General features: G+C 42.8%; 1 protein-coding gene across 2 annotated transcripts in view; it reads right to left on the bottom strand.

The window, feature by feature from the left end:
• si:dkey-122a22.2 (uncharacterized) overlaps positions 1 to 24337 on the bottom strand; it is a 106711-nt gene that overhangs the window by 36555 nt on the left and 45819 nt on the right. For both annotated transcript variants that reach the window (XM_055633487.1, XM_055633488.1), the window contains exon 7: positions 23315 to 23389. In XM_055633487.1, the coding sequence (XP_055489462.1) occupies positions 23315 to 23389 (75 nt within the window). The remainder of the gene's footprint in view (positions 1 to 23314; positions 23390 to 24337) is intronic.

Below are 24337 nucleotides of genomic sequence, written 5' to 3'. Positions count from 1 at the left end.
GTTTTCTGTTAAACAGAGGACAGTCAGAATCGAGGTGTGAAATTACGAGGTTGAGTGAATTGGAAGGACCCGATTCCTTTAGTGGAGTGGTTAAAAACTAGGAGGCTTAGAATATTTGTGAAAAGATTACAGGGAGATGAAGAAAACATTTTTTTACCCAGAGAATAGATGGGGTTTGGGATGCATTGCCTGAAAGAGTGGTGGAAACAGAAACGTCACCACATTTAAAATGTGTGAATAAATACTCGAAGACCCGTAATCCACTGTAGACCAAGACCTGGAAAATGACATTTACACACTTAAAACACTATTTTTGGCTTGTTTCGTACAATGGTAACATTTTCTAAAATGTTATGACAATTTTTTAAACTGGACTAGCAAATTCACCACCTGTGACATCCATTCTCCCACCACAATCACAACCTCATTGCTGTACACTCTGTCCTTATGATGCCGTGCAGCTAAACAGCATGTTCTTTTTGACCCACAAATCACTTCCAAGCTCCATTGCTCAACTGGAGGTTTATAAACAAGAGATAAGATGGAAATAACCTTTGCAGGTAAGGTTGCAAGGTTTATTTGGCCAAGAGCTGGAAATTGCCTCGATTGGTTTTTCTCCCAGATTTTGCCATTTTTATAAATAATCCAGTTGTCGGTCATTTCTGTGTGAATTCTTCATGCTAAACATCTTATATATATATAGATATATCTATATTACTAAATCTCTGTTCTTGACCGCTTTTGGCCTCCTGTGCTGTGATTTCCGAGAGAACGCCGCCACCTACGGCCGTCATTTTTGGCCACCTCGCTCAGAGCCCCCCTCCGCCGCATGTGTGCCGAGAATTTTTCCCGTCGATGAATAATTACAAAATTCCCCATTCTCTCTGCTGCCCCCACTGGCTGCAGGGGGGAGGGAGGAACTATAAAACCTGGAAGTGGTGTGCCTCAATTAATCTCTACAAGATAGAGCTCTGTCAATTAGTCTCTGTCACTCTGAGCTCTGAATGACACTGAACAAATGTCTACAGCACTGTGAGTACCCTTAATTTGGTTTCAAAATGAAAATATGGTTAGAGGTAAAAAAGCACTCTCTTTCTCTCTCTCTCCACCTCTCTCCCTATCCCTCTCTCCCCCTCTTCTCCCCCCTCCCTCTCTTCTCCCCTCTCCTCTCTTCTCCCCTCTCCTCCTCTCTTTCCCCCTCTTTTTCTCCCACTCATCCCCTCCACCCCCTCCCCCACTATCCCTCCCCTAAACCCCCCTCCCTTCCACACACCCCTACCCCCTTCCCTCCACCCTCCCTGCTCCCCCATCTCTCCTCCTCCCCTCACCTCTCCCCATCCCCTCACCTCTCCCCCATCCCCCATCCTCACCTCTCCCCTTCCCTCTCCCTCACTCTCACTCTCTCCTCCCCTCCACCCCCACCTTTCCCCTCTCACCCACCCTCCCTCTTCTCCTCCTCGCCACCCCCTCTCCCTCTTGCCCCTCTCTCTGTGTCTCGGCCCCATCTCTCTCTGCCCTCACTCTCTACCCCCCTCCCCCCCTCTCTAGATGTGACTGCAAGTTGGGGGCTATGCGTCAGTAGATAGGGTGGTTATGGTGTAAAATGAGCAAATTAATAATATTAATATAATATCAAGGGGGGTAATTCGCGTGAGCACAGGGGGGGGGGGCGGGGGATAGTTAGTGTGTGTAACGCTGCATGCCGCCTCCCCCCCCACAACCACACGTTGGGGAAACAGACCCAACGGGTCTGCACTTGGTCTAGTATCTATATCTATATTACTAAAACTCTGTTCTTGACCGGTTTTCCCGATCTGTGCTGCGATTTCCGAGAGAACGCCGCCACCTACGGCCGCCATTTTTGGCCACCTCGCTCAGAGCCCCCCTCCACCATATGTGTGTGCCGAGGATTTTTCCCGTTGATTAAATATGACAGAGATATTAATGATTTTACAAAATTCCCCATTCTCTCTGCTGCCCCCTGCTGGCAGCAGGGGGGAGAGACTATAAAACCAGGAAGTGGTGTGCCTCATTCAGTCTCTTCAAGATGGGGGAAGGCAGAGGGTCACGTTTCTCTGAGCTGTGAATAACACTGAACACATGTTCACACAACTATGAGTAAGTACCCTTAATGTGGTTTGAAAATGAAAATATGGTTAAAGTAAAAAAACACTGCCTGCAAATGGTTGTTTGGGTTGAAATAAAAAGGCACTCTCTCTCTCCCCTCCTCCCCTCCTCTCCCTCTCACCCCTCCCTCCCCTCCTCCTCCCCCCCCCTCTCCTCAGCTCACCCCCCTCTCCTCAGCTCACACCCCCCTCTCAGCACACCCCCCTCACCCCCTCACCACCTCCTCTCCTCCCCCCTCCTCTCCTCTCTCCCCCCCCCTCTCCTCTCCCCCCCTCTCCTCCTCCCCCCCCCCTCCTCTCCCCCACTTTTCCCACCCCTAAACCCCCCTCCCCTCCACACACCCCATACCCCCTTCCCTCCACCCTGCCCCCACTTCTCCCCCTCCCCTCACCTCACCCCAGCACACCCTCTCTCCTCTCCCCACCAACCCCTCCCCCCCCCCCTAAACCCCCTCCCCTCCACACCCTACACCCTCCCCTCTTCCTCGGCCCTCCCCTCCCACCCTCCCCCCCCCAGCACCCCCTCTCCCCCTCTCTCTCCCCCCCTCCTCACCCACCCTCCCTCTTATCCTCCTCTCCACCCCCTATCCCTATTGCCCTTCTCTCTGTGTCTCTGTCTCTCTCTGTCCTTCTCTCTCTACCCCCCTCACTCCCCCCCCCCCCCCCCCCTCTAGATGTGACTGCAAGTTGGGGGCTATGCGTCAGTAGACAAGGTGTTTATTGGGTAAAAGGAGCAAATTAATAATATTAATATACTATCAAGGGGGGTAATTAGCGGGAGTGCGGGGGGGGGGGGGGGGGATAGTTAGTTTGTGACGCTGCATGCCGCCTCCCCTCCCCCGCCCCCACGACCGCACGTTGGGGGAACAGACCCAATGGGTCTGCACTTGGTCTAGTAGATTATGTAGCTCTGTACCATTTAGTTACTAGTTACAATGATGTCAAAGGCAGACACAAAATGATAGTGTGGGCTCTGCGATCTTTGCAATGAGACATTGCAAACATAATTATTTCCACCAATTATTTAAATTAGACAGATGGATCTGTTTGCTTCAATGAACGAGTACAACACAAAGAGGTTGGAACCGAGATAAAGCTTTTGAAATATCACAATTATTGCTAAGAATATGCACAGCAGTCACACTATGTTATTTCTGCCTGCATATCAACATTTCAGCACTGAAATATTAGTTTGTTCATGGTACCATTACCCTGTCATGTCCTATGTTGAGCTGTGATTAGTAGATGCAGTGGTATGTCAGTATTGATTAGCCGAGGGCCTCAAGCACCACTGTATTGTTCCACATTGGGAGTGGATAATATCAGCTCGTGCTTTAGACACATACTCTATTCATTATTGATTATCGTCCATTGGATTTCTATTGACCAGGCTGAACTAAATCCATTCTATTATTGACAGGGATAGAGCATCAAGGCTGAAATGAGCAACTGTAATTAATATACTCTTGTCAGTGCTCCATCCTTGTACAAGGGCTGTCCCACTGCCCACGTGTAAAAAAAGGCTGCCATGGAAAAAAAATTGATATTTTTTTTACTCGTAGGTTTAGTCGAAGTAGGTCGTAGTAGGTCGGCATGTTATTCGTAGGTAATCGAGGGTAGTCGAAGGTAATCAAAGGTAGTCAAAGGTAGTCGTAGATAGTCTTCAACATAGTCGAAGGGAGGTCGAAGGAGGTCGTCTTCACTCTCCGCTATTCAGTGTCCAATTTTCCTGAACCTAGTCTTCAACATAGTCAAAGGAGGTCTTCCACATAGTCGAAGGAGGTCTTCAATATGACACTTTTTCAAACTCTCCTAAACTCTTCTAAACTCGCCAATTAGGTTGCCGCAATGGGTCAGCCCCTTACCTTTACAGCAGGGGTTAAAGCAGATGCTTAAATTAATTGGGCTAAATTACAAGTCTGTCAATCAACTACAGGTATTTGAATTGAGGTAAGTACCAAAAATGCAATTAAATTGCTGGACTCCACAAGGGCCTGGTGCAGAGCATAGGATCCTGTTGATTACAAAGGGATTTACAAATCACAAAGGTGGAAAAGGGAAAGGTGAATTACAATTTATTATTTTGCTTTAGCCGAATTTTTAAATTACAGTAGTACTGCTCTAACACCTTTCCACATTACAAACTATATATATATATATATATATATATAACTCAATGAACGAGGGAAAACGTGGACGTAATTGGTTATAATTCTATTTTGTTGGTGAAGAAGAGACCATTTAAAAATTACTTCAGAAATTGGCAAGCAGAAAAAAATTTGCCCTTCGAAAAGAAATGTAGCCTTCCACAGTAATGAGACGCCATTGTCTCTAAAGTATACAGTTGCTAATTTAACCACAGGTTGCCACTTCAAATTGGCAAGCAATTAATCAAAGAAGACACTGTGCTGGAATAGCTAAACAGGTCAGGGATCGTCATCGAATATGGATAGGTGACATTCCCATCTTGAGGCTAATTGTGGGGGTGGGTGGGGTGAGAGACCTGAAAGAGAAGAGGGGCAGGACAAAGCTTGGCAGGTAATAGATCGACTTAGGCAAGGCATGTTTTTAGGTGGGCAGATGGATGGACAAAGGTTAAAAATGACAAAACAGAAAGTGTGAGCCGAAAGCATTGCAGAGTTGCAAAATTGTGAAGAAGGAATGTAGGTTAACGGGGAGTGCGAGCCCAGGTGTGGCACAGGGAGGAGGGGAGGGTGGTAGGGAAGGGAGAAGGAGGGGTTTATATAGAGGGAATAAGGGAGAGGGGAAGGTTTGTGTAGATAACCAAATTTGGAGGATTAAATGCTCATTGTGTTGTGTTATAAGATACATAAGATGTGTGTTGTTTCTCTAGTTTCGGTGTGGCAACCCTTTGGCAATGGCCAATAGCCCAGAACAGAAAGGCCAGTCAGTATCGGAATAGAAAGAGGAGTTAAAATGATTAGCAACCAGGGTATCCTGCCAGCCTTGGCAGACTGAGCGTAATTGTTCAGCGAAAAGGTCGGCAAGTCTGAGCTTGGTGTTGCCGATGTACAGGAGGCCGCATCAGGACCACCAGATGCTCTATTATGAAGTTAGATGAAGCACATGTAAACCTCTGTCTCATAGAAATATAGAAAATAGGTGCAGGAGTAGGCCATTTGGTCCTCCGAGCCTGCACCGCCATTCAATATGATCATGGCTGATCATCCAACTCAGTATCCTGTACCTGCCTTCTCTCCATACCCCCTGATCTCTTTAGCCACAAGGGCCACATCCAACTCCCTCTATAATATAGCCAATGAACTGGCCTCAACTACTTTCTGTGGCATAAAAGCCCACAGATTCACCACTCTCATTGTGACATTTGTTTTTCTCATCTCGGTCCGAAAAGACTTCCCCCTTATCCTTAAACTGTGACCCCTTGTTCTGGACTTCCCCAACATCGGGAACAATTTTCTTGCATGTAGCCTGTCCAACCCCATAAGAATTTCGTAAGTTTCTATAAGATCCCCCCTGAATCTTCTAAATTCTAGCAAGTACAAGCCGAGTCTATCCAGTCTTTCTTGATATGAAAGTCCGGCCATCCCAGCAATCAGTCTGGTGAACCTTCTCTGCACTCCCTCCGTGGCAAGAATGTTCTTCCTCAGATTAGGAGACCAAAACTGTACGCAATACTTCAGGTGTGGTCTCACTGTACAACTGCAGTAGAACCTGCCTGCTCCTACACTCAAATCCTTTTGCTATTAATGCTAACATACCATCGCTTTCTTCCTGCCTGCTGCACCTGCATGCCTACTTTCAATGACTGGTGTACCATGACACCCAGGTTTCGTTGCATCCTAATCGGCCACCATTCAGATAATAGTCTACTTTCCTGTTTTTGCCTTCAAAGTGGATAACCTCACATTTATCCACATTATACCGCATCTGCCATGCCTTTGCCCACTCACCCAACCTATCCAAGTCACCTTGCAGCCTCCTAGCATAGTGAAGACAGAACCAAAGTAGTTATTCAATTGGTCTGCCATGTCTTTGTTCCCCATGATCAATTCACCTGTTTCTGACTGCTAGGGACCTACATTTGTTTTAACTAATCTTTTTCTCTTCACATATCTATAAAAGCTTTTGCGGTCAGTTTATATGTTTCCTGCCAGTTTTCTTTCATAATCTATTTTCCCTTTCCTAATTAAGCCCTTTGTCCTCCTCTGCTGGATTCTGAATTTCTCCCAGTCCTCTGGTAGGCTGCTTTTTCTGGCTAATTTGTATGCTTCATCGTTTGTTTTGATACTATCCCTGATTTACCTTGTTATCCACAGATGCACTAACTTCCCTGAATTATTCTTTTGCCACTGTGATGAACAATTGTTGTAGTTCATCCATGCGGTCTTTAAATGCCTTCCAGTGTATATCCGCCGTCAACCCTTTAAGAATCAATTGCCAGTTTATCTTGGCCAATTCACATTACCTTTCTTTAAGTTCAGAACCCTTGTTTCTGAATTAACGATGTCACTCTCCATCCTAATGAAGAACTCAACCATATTATGGTCACTCTTGCCCAAGGGGCCACGCACAACAATACTGCTAACTAACCCTTCCTCATTACTCAATACCCAGTCTAGAATAGCCTGCTCTCTCGTTGGTTCCTCTACATGTTGGTTTAGAAAACTATCGCACATACATTCCAAGAAATCCTCTTCCTCAGCACCCCTGCCAATTTGATTCACCCAATCTATATGTAGATTGAAGTCACCCATTATAACTGTTTTACCTTTGTTGCACGCATTTCTAATTTCCTGTTTGATGCCATCCGCAACTCCACTTCTACTGTTAGGTGGCCTGTACACAACTCCCACTTGCGTTTTCTGCCCCATAGTGTTTCGCAGCTCTCCCCATATTGATTCCACATCCTCCAAGCTAATGTCCTTCCTTTCTATTCCTCTCTGACCAGCAACGCTACCCCACCTCCATTTCCTTTCTGTCTATCCCTCCTGAATATTGAATATCTCTGGATGTTTAGCTCCCAGCCTTGGTCACCCTGGAGCCATGTCTCCGTGATCCCAACTATATCATAGTCATTAATAACTATCTGCAAATTCAACCCATCCACCTTATTACGAATGCTCCTTGCATTGGGCACAAAGCCTTCAGGCTTGTTTTTACACACTCTTACCCCTTACACAATTATGTTGAAAGAAGGATATCTGGAAGGACTTATGGGGTGCTTGGATGGAGGTGACGAACAAAGTATAGGGACAGGTGTTACATCTCCTGTGGTTGCTGGGGAAAGTACCTGGGGAGTGGGTAGTTTGGGTGGGATGGGATGAGTGATTGAATCCATACAACAGCCCAACATCCCCTGACGAAAGGTAAAGCTGGGAATAGAGAATTACCTTTGTCAGGAGAGTCATTCATTTTTAAACATCTTTCAGTTTTTCCTCTCTGCTCTGTCAAAGCTGGTGAGGGTGTTCTGGAGCAGGGTCTCAGCAGCATGTTGCCTGAGATCTGTGGGCCACTGAAGCGTTTCCACATCTCATAGCCCAAGGCCCTGGTACAGAGGGTCAACTTGATTGGCCAGGTTGGTACAGAAGTTTACCCAGCTACTGCATAATTCAGTTTAATAACATTTTCTTTTCTAATATTGTTCATTAAACAAAACTTGATATGATAACAAATGTAGGCAGTCGTGCTGTAATGCAACAGTTATGTCCTAAGAAACCTTGTATTATAACAAATTACATTATTAAAACAATTGGTGTTAGGGACTAGAAAGTTTCAGGCTCGCAGTAACAATGTAATGTTTCCATACAGGATTTTTTAAAATAAAGGCATTTTTAATAACTAAAAGTTTATTTTTGTTACAAGCTAAAAATACTAAAGGTTCTATTTTACATTATTTCATAGTATTATACAATACAATACAATTTATTTGTCATTTGGACCCCTTGAAGTCCAAACGAAATGACGTTTCTGCAGCCATACATTACAAAACAAAAGACCCGAGACACAACACAATTTTCACAAACATCCATCACATCGCTGTGATGGAAGGCAAAAATACTTATCTCTCCCCTGCAATCCTCCCCCCCCGATGTCAGAGTCAAAGTCAAAGCCCCCCGGCTGGCGATGGCGATTGTCCCGCGGCCATTAAAGCCACGCCGGGTGATGCAAGGCCGCGCACCGGGTCTTGTTGTTGGAGCCCCCGGCGTGCGCTCACAAAGTCCCGCGGCCATTCCAAGCCGCGCGGGGCGGTGATGTAAGGCCCCGCTCCAGGTACTCTTCAACCCCGCAACTCGGGCGGGAGAAGTCGCCGCTGCGGAAGCCCCGAAAAGCGGTCTCCCAGCAGGGACCCGCGGGCTCCCGGTGTTGCCGTCCGCCAGACCCGCAGTTGCAGCCTCCGAATCTCCGGGGGTCGGGTGGTAGCAGCGCTCCACCACAGCTCCAACCGCTCCGGACTCGGCCAACTCCGCAACGGTGAGGTGAGTCGTCGGCAGCTCCACAACTGGAGCCCCAGGTCGTCCCTGTTGGAGACCGCTCCACGTTGCAGCCCCAACGACAACGGAGACCCGACAAAGAAAAAGTCGGGTCTCCCGTGCAGGGGAAAGATTTTAAAGTTACCCCCTCCCCCCCACCCCACCCCCCCACACACATACCCCAACAAAGAAAATTACAAAAACTACATAAAAACGAGACAAAAAATAAAAAAAACAGACAGACTACAGAGGCTGCTGCTGACAAGAGTCGCGCCGCCCAACAGAACATTATTGCACAAGTGTTAATAGAAACATAGAAACAAGCAAATGCAGATGCTGATTTACAAAATTAGTAATCAGCGGATCAGGCAGCATCTCTGGAGAACATGGATAGGTAACGTTTTGGGTCGGGGCCCTTTTTCAGACTGATTGGTGGAGTGGAGGAATGAAAGCTGGAAGAGAGGAAGTGTGGGACAAAGCCTGGCAGGTAATAGGTCGACACAGATGAGGAGAGTTGTTCGATACACAGATGGTTGGACAAAGACTAGAGATGAAATGACAGAAGTTGCAAAAAGCAGAACAATGGGAAACAGAGAACAGAACTTTACCCCATAGTTCTCTCCACCGTTCACACCACCAGCCTACGCAACTAACTCATCATCGTAGTAAAGTTCCTGAGGCATACTTGCCATCCACATCTGAGGACATAAGGTGCATCAAACTGGTGTAAAAAACTACAGGCATGTGCTGCTTGCTGGCAATGGGGTCATTCTGGTAGTCGACTAACACCAAGACATAAAGTGAAAGCTCAGCAAAACCCACAATAATTTAAAATACACGGAATAGAGAAACACAAATATAAATCACAAGGTAGATACAAAAAGCTGGAGTAATGCAGAGGGACAGGCAGCAACTCTGAAGAGAAGGAATGGGTGACGTTTCGAGTCGAGGTGCTTCTTCAGTCTTGACCCAAAACGACACCCATTCCTTCTCTCCAGAGATGTTGCTTGTCCTGCTGAGTTACCCCAGCCTTTTGTGTCTCTCTTCGGTTTAAACAATAAATCTATTCTGGAAAGCACTTTTGATGTCTCTAGTAGGCAGAATAAATGCCATAAAAATGATTTTCCTCTCACAAATTCTCTATTTATTTCAATCAATACTGATATATCTACCTAAATATTTTTTTTAAACTTGATTCCCGGATTACCATATGACAATTACAGCACGGAAACAGGCCATCTCGGCCCTACAAGTCCGTGCCGAACAATTATTTTCCCTTAGTCCCACCTTCCTGCACTCATACCATAATCCTCCATTCCCTTCTCATCCATATGCCTATCCAATTTATTTTTAAATTATACCATCGAACCTGCCTCCACCACTTCCACTGGAAGCTCATTCCACACCGCTACCACTCTCTGAGTAAAGATGTTCCCCCTCATGTTACCCCTAAACTTCTGTCCCTTAATTCTGAAGTCATGTCCTCTTGTTTGAATCTTCCCTACTCTCAAAGGGAAAAGCTTATCCACATCAACTCTGTCTATCCCTCTCAGCATTTTAAAGACCTCTATCAAGTCCCCCCTTAACCTTCTGCACTCCAGAGAATAAAGACCTAACTTATTCAACCTTTCTCTGGTACTTAGTAGTTGAAAACCAGGCAACATTCTAGTAAATCTCCTCTGTACTCTCTCTATTTTGTTGACATCCTTCCTATAATTGGGCGACCAAAATTGTACACCATACTCCAGATTTGGTCTCACCAATGCCTTGTACAATTTTAACATTACATCCGAACTTCTATACTCAATGCTCTGTTTTATAAAGGCTAGCATACAGAAAGCTTTCTTTACCACCCTATCTATATGAGATTCCACCTTCAATGAACTATTCACGGTTATTCCCAGATCCCTCTGTTCAACTGTAATCTTCAATTCCCTACCATTTACCATGTACGTCCTATTTTGATTTGTCCTGCCAAGGTGTAGCACCTCACATTTATCAGCATTAAACTCCATCTGCCATCTTTCAGCCCATTCTTCCAAATGGCCTAAATCACTCTGTAGACTTTGGAAATCCTCTTCATTATCTTGGTATCATTTGCATACTTACTAATCCAATTTACCACACCTTCATCCAGACCATTGATGTACATGACAAACAACAAAGGACCCAACACAGATCCCCGAGGCACCCCACTAGTCACCTGCCTCCAACCCGACAAACAGCCATCCACCATTACCCTCTGACGTCTGCCATTCAGCCACTGTTGAATCCATCTTGCTACTCATGCATTTATACCCAACAGTTGAACCTTCTTAACCAACCTTCCATGAGGAGCCTTATCAAAGGCCTAACTAAAGTCCATATAGACAACATCCACTGCTTTACTCTCGACAATTTCCCTAGTAACCTCTTTAAAAAAGTCAAGAAGATTAGTCAAACATGACCTTCCAGGCACAAATCCATGTTGACTGTTTCTAATCAGACCCTGTTTATCCAGATGCTTATATATATTATCTCTAAGTATCTTTTCCATTAATTTGCCCACCACTGAAGTCAAACTAACAGGTCTATAATTGCTAGGTTTACTCTTAGAACCCTTTTTAAACAATGGAACAACATGCGCAGTACGCCAATCCTCGGGGACTATTCCCGTTTCTAATGACATTTGAAATACTTCTGTCATAGCCCCGGCTATTTCTACACTAACTTCCCTCAATGTCCTAGGGAATATCCTGTCAGGACCTGGAGACTTATCCACTTTTATACTTTTCAAAAGTGTCAGTACTTCTTTTACTTTGAAACTCATAGTATCCATAGTTACTCTACTAGTTTCCCTTACCTCACATAATTCAATATCCTTCTCCTTGGTGAATACCGAAGAAAAGAAATTGTTCAATATCTCCCCCATCTCTTTTGGCTCTGCAGATAGCTGTCCACTCGGTCTCTCCAATGGACCAATTTTATCCCTCGTTATCCTTTTGCTATTAATATACCTGTAGAAACCCTTTGGATTTACTTTCACCTTACTTGCCAACGCAACCTCATATCTTCTTTTAGAACAAGATGTCCAATTTCCCTTGAAAACCAGGGCTCTTTCCAATTTTTACTGTTTCCTTTCAACCGAACAGGAACATAAAGATTCTGTACTCTTAACATTTCCTCTTTAAATGTCCTCCATTTCTCTTCTACATCCATCACATAAAACAAAATGTCCTAGTTCACTCCTTTTAAATCATTTCACATCTCATCAAAGTTAGCCTTTCTCCAATCAAAAATCTCAACCCTAGGTCCAGTTCTGACCCTCTCCATAATTATATTGAAACTAATGGTATTGTGATCACTGGACCCGAAGTGCTCCCCAACGCATACCTCCGCCACCTGTCCCGTCTCACTTCCTAACAGGAGGTCTAGCACTGCCCCTTCTCTAGTAGGTACCTCTATGTATTGCTGCAAAAAACTATCCTGCACACATTTTGCAAACTCGAAACAATCCAGCCCATTTACAAAATGTGTTTCCCAGTCTATGTGTGGAAAGTTGAAATATCCCACAATCACTACCTTGTGCTTACTACTAATATCTGCAATCTCCTTACATATTTGCTCTTCCAATTCTCGATCCCCATTTGGCGGTCTATAATACACCCCTATTACAAATTTTATTTGGGATTATAAATCACATAGAATTCATAAACAACATCTATGTAAACCCAAAGAAATAGTGGTGGATTGGCGCTCCCCAATTTTTTGTACTATTATTGGGCAGCGAATATTAAAAATGTAATTCACTGGCTGGATAATTCATGTCAACAGGTAGATTGGTTAGTAATGGAGAGAGAGGATCCTTCTCTGCCCAATAAAGTTGAAGAACACAATATACAAGAAAAACCTGATTATTCACAGCACTTTACGAATTTGGAGACAAGTAAAATTTACTCTTAAACTAAGAAATCTATCTCTTCTTTCTCCGATAGCTAATAACCCGTCGTTCAAACCATCTATTATAGATAAAACGTTTATTCATTGGGAAAGACTAGGAATTAAAAATGTTCGAGATTTGTACGAAATGGGAAACCGCTTATCATTCCAGAAATTACAGTCGAAATACAATTTGAAAGGTAATCAATATTTTAGATATCTTCAAATTCGAGATTATTTATTATACCCACGAATACCAAACTCTGTTGCCAGATATACTAGATGAAGGTATGAATAGAAATGCAGTCAAATAATTTAATATCATACTTGTACAATATCCTTCTAAATATAGAAATTCCATCGTCAGATGTAATTAGAAGAGAGTGGGAACAGGAATTAAGCCTAAAAATCCCCAAAGACAGATGGGAAAAATATCTCCTATATATACATAATTGTTCGATTAATGTAAGACATACTCTAATCCAATTTAAAATACTACACAGGCTATATTACTCAAAAACTAAACTGAACAACATTTTTCCAAATGTATCTCCTATCTGCGACAAATGTCTCAAGAAGCAACTATTACACACTCCTTTGCCTCTTGCATAAAACTCCATAAATTTTGGAAAAGAATCTTTGAAATCTTCTCAAAATTATTAAAAAATAAAACTGGACCCCCATACAGAATTGATTATTTTTGGAATAGCAGGAGCTATCAATATTTCAAAGACGTTTCCTCGATTATGGCAAAAAAAAACGTATACTTAAATTCTGGAAAAATGCATCTCCCCCAACTCTTAAAATGTGTATCACAAGCATGTCTGAAACGCTACATCTTGAAGATATGAGACTCATCTAAAGCAGGAAAATCAGAGCAATTTTTAAAGATATGGTCTCCTTTCATTGATTTATTACAAGCATAGTATGGTGCAACACAACTTTGGAATTAAACCGATTTACAGACAGGGTGATGGTGTGGTGAGAAATGAAGCAGGTATGGTCTTTTTTAATTTTTATTAATTTTTCGTTTTTGTATTTTTAGATATTTTTTTAAGTTTTTACTTATTCACTCTGTGACTACACTCTTTGGTAGTTTAGGGGTTTACACTAGCTCTTTCACTTTCTCTCTTTCTTGCTCTTTTTCTCCTTCATTTCTGTCAAAATTAAAATGGAAGACATACAATAAATGTATGTTGTCATATGCCACGGTTTATACTACTGTACATGGCTTCTAATAAAAATATTATATTATATATATATATATATTTTTTTTAATTGAATTGCATCATTTGAGTCATGCCTATCTCTAGGGAAACAATAGCAATTCCTATATTTTAAGTTTGGATTATCAAAGATACATTATAATTGAGTGTCCATAAACCAAAGGAATTTATCTTGTTTTTTTTTTTACCTAATTCCATGTAGAGAAAATCAAGAGATCAACTTAATTACATAGACTGAGATCGGGTAAGGTCACCAGGTCCAGATAACTGCCATCTAAGTCACCTCCAGAAGTCATATTCAAAATAAGTAAGGACGAACTGCAAGGGAGAGGAATGTATATAGAGAAGCAGATGAATCACTTACTCAGTCCTAAGAATGAATCATTTATTTTATTACAGCTTGAGTTACATAAATCATGAGTGTTCGTCATGTTTGACATCTGTTGGGTTTAAAATGTTACCCTCAAACACAATGCAAACATTGGAGATAAAACTCCACTTACAATTAAAAAGGAAACAAGCAAAGGTTAGGCAGCAAAATCAATTTAGTGATTCTTTCAATTCTAAATTTAACATGACTCTTAACCCCACAGCACTTTGGCATGTGCACTCGTGGGTAACGAGTGTCAAAACCAACTGTGTTTATGAAATTCTCTTGCGACAATCTTACATAAAATAAATAAGGTAACACACTTAATTGGTGGAGGGATCAGGCAGAGATGATAAAGGTATCGGTTATCTGATTTTCCCCAATTAATTGATTGTAGTTTCAACACTAAATTAGCTCTAAACTAAAAGCATAAATGACATCCTTCCTGACCTGACCATTGGAAACATAACGACCTGTTTACAAGCTTTCTACCACCATCAGCATAATGACTAGGTCACTTTTTCCAATGTCTCTCCACAATGTCCAGCTTTCGTGCTTGCATACAATATTCTGCAATATTAACCAGAGAGACAATTGCATTCTCAACCACAATTGTAGGCCTTCATGGATCTAATTATGGCACCCACCTATTTCCCATCAACATGGTAGACGTCATCTGAGAACACATGAATGGGTTCTGCATGTATAATGAAAACAACTAGTTCCATCTTACCACAACAGTCAGCCCCCTTCACAAGCTCTATTGTCATACTGATATTGTTCTATACTTAAACAGAAAAAGGTTAATGAAAACAATTATATTGCTCCTGAGAAGTTGTGGGAAGTTATAAATGGGAATAAATAAATGGCTTTGGATTCACCTTCACACAGAGGACACAAATCACCTCCAAAATAGATAAAGGAACCCAAGATCTACAAAGAGGGAGGCACTGAAGGAAGTCAATTTTAATAATAAATTATCATAAGATCATGTGATAGGAGCAGAATTAGGCCATTCAGCCCATCAAGTCTACTCCGCCATTCAATCATGGCTGATCTACCGCTCCCTCTTAACCCCATTCTCCTGCCCTCTCCCCATAATCTCTGACACACGTACTAATCAAGAATCTCTGCCTTCAATGTATTCACTGACTTGGCCCCCACTGCCTTCTGTGGCAAAGAATTCCACAGATTCACTACCTTCTGACTAAAGAAATTCCTCATCATCTCTTTCCTAAAAGAACATCCTTTAACTGTGAAGCTATTACCTCTAATCCTAGACCCTCCCACTAGTAGAAACATCCTCTCCACATCCACTCTATCCAAGCCTTTCACTATTCTGTACGTTTCAATGAGGTCCCCCCTCATTCTTCTAAACGCCAACGAGTACAGGCCCAGTGCAGTCAAACGCTAAAGTTAGGGTAATTAGTGGGGCCAAAGGCTGACAATTGCCCAGGGCCTGACAATCTACATCCCAGAGTACGAAATCAAGTGGCCGTGACAATGTAGACAAGACAATAGACAATAGGTGCAGAAGTAGGCCATTCGGCCATTTGGAAGAATGGGCTGAAAGATGGTAGATGGAGTTTAATGCTGATAAATGTGAGGAGCTACATCTTGGCAGGACAAATCAAAATAGGACGTACATGGTAGCGAATTGAGGAATGCAGCTGAACGGAGGGAACTAGGAATAACTGTGCATAGTTCCCTGAAGGTGGAATCTCATGTAGATAAGGTGGTAAAGAAAGCTTTTGGTGTGCAAGCCTTTATAAATCAGAGCATTGATTATAGAAGTTGGGATGTAAAGTTAAAATTGTACAAGGCACTGGTGAGACCAAATCTGGAGTATGGTGTACAATTTTGGTCGCCCAATTATAGGAAGGATGTCAACAAAATAGAGAGAGTACAGAGGAGATTTACTAGAATGTTGCCTGGGTTTCAGCAACTAAGTTACAGAGAAAGGTTGAACAAGTTTGGGCTTTATTCTTTGGAGCGCAGAAGGTTAAGGTTAAAAATAAATTGGATAGGTATATGGATGGGAAAGGAATGGAGGGTTATGGTTTGAGTGCAGGTAGATGGGACTAGGGGAAAAAAGTTGTTCGGCACGGACTTGTAGGGCCGAGATGGCTTGTTTCCGTGCTGTAAATGTTATCTATCTATATATATATATAAAACTCAAATCAGTCCGCCTGCCGTCCGGCTGCATTTCTTCCTTTGATTCATTGCCACGCCCAATCCAGACGCTCAATCTCCGAGATATTTTCCATTTCGGTAGAGATTTCGCTTTTCTTTCTAAGTATCCGCTCCTCATTTCATTTCGTCGTGTTGAAGTACATGTTTTTAATCAAATCCTTCTCCCCCCCACCCACCCACCCCCAAGTATTTCAAAAATAAACAGGCTTCTCCATTTACATGTCAGCTTCCAACACACTTCGAAACAAAGTTGCAAGAGAGGAACACTGAACTTTTCACTGCTGCAGCAGGCAGGGGAGGGCTGCAATCTTACATTTGGGAACGGGCTCAGTTCCAATGGAGGAGACGGGTGCATGGCGGAATATTGGGTTGGGGGATCACACCATTGGGGGAGCAGACCCAACGGGTCTGCACTTTGTCTAGTATATTACTAAAACTCTGTTCTTGACCGGTTTTGGCGATCTGTGCTGCGATTTCCGAGAGAACGCCGCCACCCACGGCCGTCATTTTTGGCCACCTCGCTCAGAGCCCCCCTCCGCCGTATGTGTGCCGAGGATTATTCCCGTCGATGAAATATGAGATATATTAATGTTTTTACTAAATTCCCCATTCTCTCTGCTGCCCCCGCTGGAGGCAGGGGAAGGGACTATAAAACCAGGGAGTGGTGTGCCTCAATCAGTCTCTGCAAGTGGTGTGCCTCAATCAGAGCTTTGAATGATACTGACAAATGTCTACAGCGCTGTGAGTACCCTTAATTTGGTTTGAAAATGAAAATATGGTTAGAGGTAAAAAAGCACTGCCTGCAAATGGTTGTTTGGGTTTGGGTTGAAGTAAAAAGGCACTCTCTCCCCCCCCCCCCCCTCCCCTCCCCCTCCCTCTCCTCCCCCCCCTCTCCTCCCCCCCCCCTCTCCTCCTCTCCCCACCCCTCTCCTCACCCCTCCCTCCTTCCCCCCCTCTCTCCCCCTCTCCCCCTTTCTCCCTCCCCTCCCCCCCCCTCCCTCCCCCCCACCCCCCCCCCCTCCCCCCCCCCCCCCCCCACCCCCCTCCCCCCCCTCCCCCCCCCTCATCCCCCCTCCCCAACCTCCCTCCGCCCCTCATCTCCCCCCTCTCTCTCCCCCCCTCCTCCTCCCTCCTCCCTCCCCCCCCCTCCTCCCCCCCCCCCTCTCCCCCTCCCCCCCCTCCCCCCCCCCCTCCCTCCCCCCCCCCCCTCCCCCCCCCCCCCCCCCCCCCCCCCTCTCTCCCCCCCCCCTCTCCCCCCCCCCCCCCCCCCCCACCCCCCCCCTCCCCTCACCCCCCCCCCACCCCCCCCTGCACCCCGCCCCCCCCCCCCCCCCCCACAACCACACGTTGGGGGAACAGACCCAACGGGTCTGCACTTGGCCTAGTATGGTTATATATCTCTCGTTTCCAATTCCTCCGACTCTCAGTCTGATGACGGTTTGATGACGAATAAAGACCTTATTCAACCTTTCTCTGGTACTTAGTAGTTGAAACCCAGGCAACATTCTAGTAAATCTCCTCTGTACTCTCTCTATTTTGTTGACATCCTTCCTATAATTGGGCGACCAAAATTGTACACCATACTCCAGATTTGGTCTCACCAATGCCGTGTACAATTTTAACATTACATCCCAGCTTCTATACTCAATGCTCTGATTTATAAAGGCTAGCATACCAAAAGCTTTCTTTACCACCCTATCCATATGAGATTCCACCTTCAATGAACTATGCACGGTTATTCCCAGATCCCTCTGTTCAACTGTATTCTTCAATTCCCTACCATTTACCATGTACGTCCTATTTTGATTTGTCCTGCCAAGGTGCAGCACCTCACATTTATCAGCATTAAACTCCATCTGCCATCTTTCAGCCCATTCTTCCAAATGGCCTAAATCACTCTGTAGACTTTGGAAATCCTCTTCATTATCTTGGTATCATCTGCATACTTACTAATCCAATTTACCACACCTTCATCCAGATCATTGATGTACATGACAAACAACAAAGGACCCAACACAGATCCCTGAGGCACCCCACTAGTCACCTGCCTCTAACCCGACAAACAGCCACCCACCATTACCCTCTGGCATCTCCCATTCAGCCACTGTTGAATCCATCTTGCTACTCCTGCATTTATACCCAACAGTTGAACCTTCTTAACCAACCTTCCATGAGGAACCTTGTCAAAGGCCTTACTAAAGTCCATATAGACAACATCCACTGCTTTACCCCCGTCAATTTCCCTAGTAACCTCTTTAAAAAATTCAAGAAGATTAGTCAAACATGACCTTCTATGCACAAATCCATGTTGACTGTTCCTAATCAGACCCTGTTTATCCAGATGCTTATATATATTATCTCTAAGTATCTTTTCCATTAATTTGCCCATCACTGAAGTCAAACTAACAGGTCTATAATTGCTAGGTTTACTCTTAGAACCCTTTTTAAACAATGGAACAACATGCGCAGTACGCCAATCCTCGGGGACTATTCCCGTTTCTAATGACATTTGAAATACTTCTGTCATAGCCCCGGCTATTTCTACACTAACTTCCCTCAATGTCCTAGGGAATATCCTGTCAGGACCTGGCGACTTATCCACTTTTATATTTTTCAAAAATGTTAGTACTTCTTTTACTTTGAAACTCATAGTATCCATAGTTACTCTACTAGTTTCCCTTACCTCACATAATTCAATATCCTTCTCCTTGGTGAATACCGAAGAAAAGAAATTGTTCAATATCTCCCCCATCTCTTTTGGCTCTGCAGATAGCTGTCCACTCTCTCTCCAATGGACCAATTATATCCCTTGTTATCCTTTTGCTATTAATATAGCTGTAGAAACCCTTTGGATTTACTTTCACCTTACTTGCCAAAGCAACCTCATCTCTTCTTTTAGCTTTTCTAATTTCTTTCCTAAGATTCTTTTTACATTCCTTATACTCCTCAAGCACCTCATTGCAGTATCTCTGCAGAAAAAGGATAGATGATGTTTCTGGACGAGACCCTTCTTCAGACTGAAAGTAGGGTGTGTGGGTGGGGGGGGGGGGGGGGGGGGGGGGGGTGAAGAGCTAAAGAGCTAGAGGCTAGAAGACACCAGGACCAATCAGAGCTGAACACAAATGACTTCAGACAGGATTGCGCCCTGGTAGGCCAATGTTGGCTAGGGAAGGTGCGATCTCAAGAACGATGTAGCGTGGTGAACTGTGGAACTGGTTAAATGAACCAGGTGGAGGAAGGGGGCAAGGGGAAAGGTGGGAGGGAAGAGGAATATTGGCAGAAGTTACTTACAATGACAGAATCAACGTTTATACACTCTCATCACCCTTTGTATCGTTCTTAAATCACAACTTCCCTATCCACCAATCGGCCTACCCGGCACCACCCTGTCTGAAGAAGGGTCCCAACCCGAAACATCACCTATCTTTTTTCTGCAGAGATGCTGCCTGATCTGCTGAGTTACTGCAGCACTTTGTGTCTATCTTTGGTATAAATCTTTGGTGTATTTCTTCATTTCTACAAACTAAATTGGTACTTTACTTTGGTCTTTCTCCAGAAAGATAATGCTGCTGGAGCCTCAGAAAAACTAGATGCAGGTAGTTTGCAGTAACAAACTAATACAGGAGGAACTCCCAGTTGCCCGCTCTACATGTGGAATAAGTCATCTAATCTAGAGAAAACACTGTAGACTGCTGAGGATAGTCAGGGGAAAAAAACAACCTGTCCATAATGACATAAAATAGTCAAAAGGTAATCGGGCTACCAAAAAAGAAAAGAGCTAAAAAAGTAAAATCTAGACTACAAATGGTGGAAATCTGAAATAAAATCAGATATCCACTATTCAAATTCTCTTCATGTTAAGCAGTATCTAATGAGAGAGAAATATATATACAGATTTCAAGTCAATGATCCTTCATCAGAATTTGGAAAACAACATCCTTTTCTGAAGCATGATGCCCAAAGTTGTACACTGTAGCTGTGGTCACACCAGTGTTTTGGTCATTTTTTTCTAATTCAGTTCACTGATCTGAAAGGTTAGCTGATTTTCTCTCTTCATAGACATTATCTACCTTGATGAGTATTTTTAGCTTTTCCATTTTGTGTTGAGGTTTAAGTGTGTGATTCTGATACTCTGGGCCACATGCAGATCGTGACTGAAATTCTTTGTATCTCCCAGAGCTTTGGAATCAGGAAGACATTACCATGCAGCAGGTACAAGAGAAGTACCGTGAACAAAGACGACCGGTACACATTGTCCTCACTAAATCTGAACAAGGCATTCAATTGTGTGATCAGAGGCTACTAATACAAATTGTTAAAGATGGTTGGCTGCCTGCCAAAGCTGCTCAGTGTGATCTGTTCCATTTGTGACAATACGAGGGTCAAACAGGGTTGTGTTCTGCAACCCATATTTTCTGGCATATTCTTCCCATGCCGTTGTCTCATCTCTCGTGGCCATCCATTGCAGCTGACTGTTTATACATGAGAACTAATGGAAAGCTCTTTGCCCTTGCCCTTGCCCACCCAAGAGCCAAGCCAGCATCATCAGCAGGAGTAATTCTCTGACAAGAATCTGGTCCAGTTTCTGGAGGAACATCTCTGGCAGCTGAAGGACATATTCTTTCACCTCTGTAGAGGATTTTGATTGAGTATTAGAATCATGAAGACAAATGTGAACCTTTGTCACTATCAATTCACACTGATGATGTGATACTGGAGTTTGTTGATCACTTTGTGTCTCTGAACCTAATTACCAGCAATCTGTCACAATGCTGACTTGCCCATTGCAAAGATTACAGCTGTTATATCCAAACACAATAAAATGGTTTCAATCAACAACAACAACCAATCAGTGAAGACCAAACTGGAAGTATACTGAAAGTCTGAAGAAGGGTACCGACCAAAAACGTCATCCATCCTTTTTCTCCAAAGATACTGCCTGACCCGCTGAGTCGCTCCAGCACTTTGTGTCTATCTTTGATATAAACCCTCATCTGCAGTTCCTTCCTACACACTGCACTCCTCTACAGCAGAGTCTGGACAAAGAATGAAAGACATGAAAAATGCTAACAAGTTTCCACCATCACTGTAACCACGTTACAATACTTACCTTCAGCGGCGCTGCAGTTCTGCCACTGGCCGTGTGCTCGACTTTGGCGCCTCTGAGGGGGAGGGCGGATTAAAATGCCGTTTTCTCCTGCCTGTCCGAGATATATTTTCTCGGGCGGCTAGTTGATGCTGAAAAATCGTTCCGACTTGCGTTCTCGGAAGTTTTTTTTTTAAATCGCGGGACAATTTAATGGATGGAGTAAAATAAAAAAGCGACTTCTAACGCCGTCAACGCCGACAATGGGATGGATCTCACGTAGAGGACAAAACATAAGTGAAGTCGTCTATTTTACATATACACTTGCTTCTTAGGATGACTTTAATCAAAATTTCCTTGGCGAAAATGTGATTATGGCCCCATACGAACCGGCAGTGTTTTTCCTGCCGATATGGGATTCAAATTCACTGCAACCACAACGTTCCAATCGATTGCATTCCACAAAAACCCACTTGCAAGATGATTTAAATGGGAATTAAATACGGGAATTAAACATTAAATTCCTTCCATTTGGCCTATAGATTCATGACAATGGGATTTAAAAATCATGTTATATTGTGAATTCTTGTGTGAATGTTATTTGGACACTTAGGCTATTTAAAAATGTTAATCTTTTCTTAAGAAATGGATAGATGTTTAGATCTAGTAATTGAATTTTGTAATTAGCTACAATTACGTAACTAATTATATGCTTTAATTTCAAGTAATCTAAGTAAGATTGTTTCATATTTGTTTCAGAATGCTTCAATCTATAATAACTGAAAATTTATTTCAGTTCTCTTAAATTTTAAGAAAGTTATCAGCTTTTAAATGTTCTCGATCACAGCTTTTGTGTTAAGTCAATGGAAAAGCAATAGGGAACAAGATGCTAATTTCCAAGTATGAAAATGGCCATAACTTTTTTAATACTGAAGATATAAAAGTGAATTAGGTGTCAAATTAAACTTCTTTTTGTGCTTTATCTGATGGGATAATTTGCAGACTTGATTTTTTAAATCTCAAAATTTTGTAACATTGCTACATCACTGTCTGAAATAGATCCTAACCATCTCTATGAGAAATGAGCTCTAAATTCAGGTCCTTGATCTGATGTTTTAATTCCATCAACGTATATTCATTATTTAACCATCAACATTTCTGGCCACATTTGTCAAATCTTTGTATCTTCCATTGTGAAAACATATACAGATTTAGCAAACCTTCCACTCCTTATGCCACTTTGCAAATATTACTTTCACTCCTCTTTTCCTCACAGCAGTTGATTTTCATATCTCTTGGTAGTTTGAACTCATATTTAGTTGTCTCTTTATCAAGTTTTAGATTATCCTTTGCTAAGTTCAAAAACTCTACTCATTAGCTGGTGTACTGATCTTGTCAACCATATTATACTCCTACCACTTTAATTTCCAACTCCTTCAATTAGATATGGAGTGATCACTTTCCTAGAATTTTTAATTTCTAAAAATATTTATTCCTCAATTAAGAAACATGATTTTTGATCATTTTTTTCAATTTATTTTTCCTTGCTCCTGTCACATCCGTTTGGTTTTATTTTTAAATGTATTTTCATATTCAAGTCAGCGATTCCATCGCATTTAATTCTTTCTTTCCTACCGCATTCCTTACTATCCATTTAACTAATTTGATCCGTCTCATGATCAGCCATGATCATATTGAATAGCGGTGCAGGCTCGAAGGGCCGAATGGCCTACTCCTGCACCTATTTTCTATGTTTCTATGATACAATCTGACATAGGAAAGTCAATAAATAACAGCTTACATGATTTTTTTTTCTATGCCTGTACTCTAAATCTTTAAAAATCATGTTTTATTAAAGAAGCACTTCAGAAATAAACATCAGTTTTGCTGGTGTTTAATTCCACATGGGTGCATTAATTGAAATTGTTGGTATATTTACTTACCAGTACTGCAACCATACATCTTCCATAAACAGTTCTTCAGGGATTGGATCAATGAGAACAAGATCAGAAACCTCCCTGTGGGACGGAGACAGGCAATGTTAAAATAAACGTTAGCTCACGAATTGAGAATGTATTGTAGCAGAGTTCAAGACGCAGCAATAACCCTACCAAACAGACACCACTGAAAATATATGGGGCAATTTAGAAGTTGTTGGATAATTGTTGTGAGCATAGCATTTGTAACATTCATTTGTGGCAACTGCAGTTGTTTAAAGTGCTTTATAAATAAAGTTATTATTATTATTATTATTTTTCTTAAGGCTACGGATGACATTAGTCTATACATCACCACACACAGAACATTAAGCAGGAGTAAATAAAAAAAATAAAAACTAATTCTGATATTTAAAAAACAGAAAACGCTTGAAACAAACAGCAGCAGATTAACTTTTGTTCTCCCAATGCAGAGGAAAGCAGGCAGATTTCATTTAGTGCTCAATCTTTAGAGTGTGGTTCTGCTTCCTGCTGCAATAGCTAACCATGTTCAAAAAGGAGCCAATCCATAGGAGTAGAGATGCCCTAAGTTTTTCTTCTGATCTTTTGCCTACGTTCTGGAGAAGGAAATGTTGGTGTCTTCCATAAATGCTTGGACTCTCATAGGGAATATATTCTTCGACAGACAACTATAATAATATCACGTTATTGGGGGTTCAGTATTGATGTGGATAGAGAACTGGCTGGCAGACAGGACGCAAAGAGTAGGAGTAAACGGGTCCTTTTCACAATGGCAGGCAGTGACTAGTGGGGTACCGCAATGCTCAGTTCTGGGACCCCAGCTATTTACAATATATATTAATGATTTGGACGAGGGAATTGAATGCAACATCTCCAAGTTTGCGGATGTCACGAAGCTGGGGGCAGTGTTAGCTGTGAGGAGGATGCTAGGAGGCTGCAAGGTGACTTGGATAGGCTGGGTGAGTGGGCAAATGCATGGCAGATGCAGTATAATGTGGATAAATGTGA

The sequence above is a fragment of the Leucoraja erinacea genome, chromosome 4, assembly GCF_028641065.1.
Source record: "Leucoraja erinacea ecotype New England chromosome 4, Leri_hhj_1, whole genome shotgun sequence".
Classification (NCBI taxonomy): domain Eukaryota; kingdom Metazoa; phylum Chordata; class Chondrichthyes; order Rajiformes; family Rajidae; genus Leucoraja; species Leucoraja erinaceus.
This window is presented reverse-complemented; position numbering and strand designations above follow the sequence as displayed.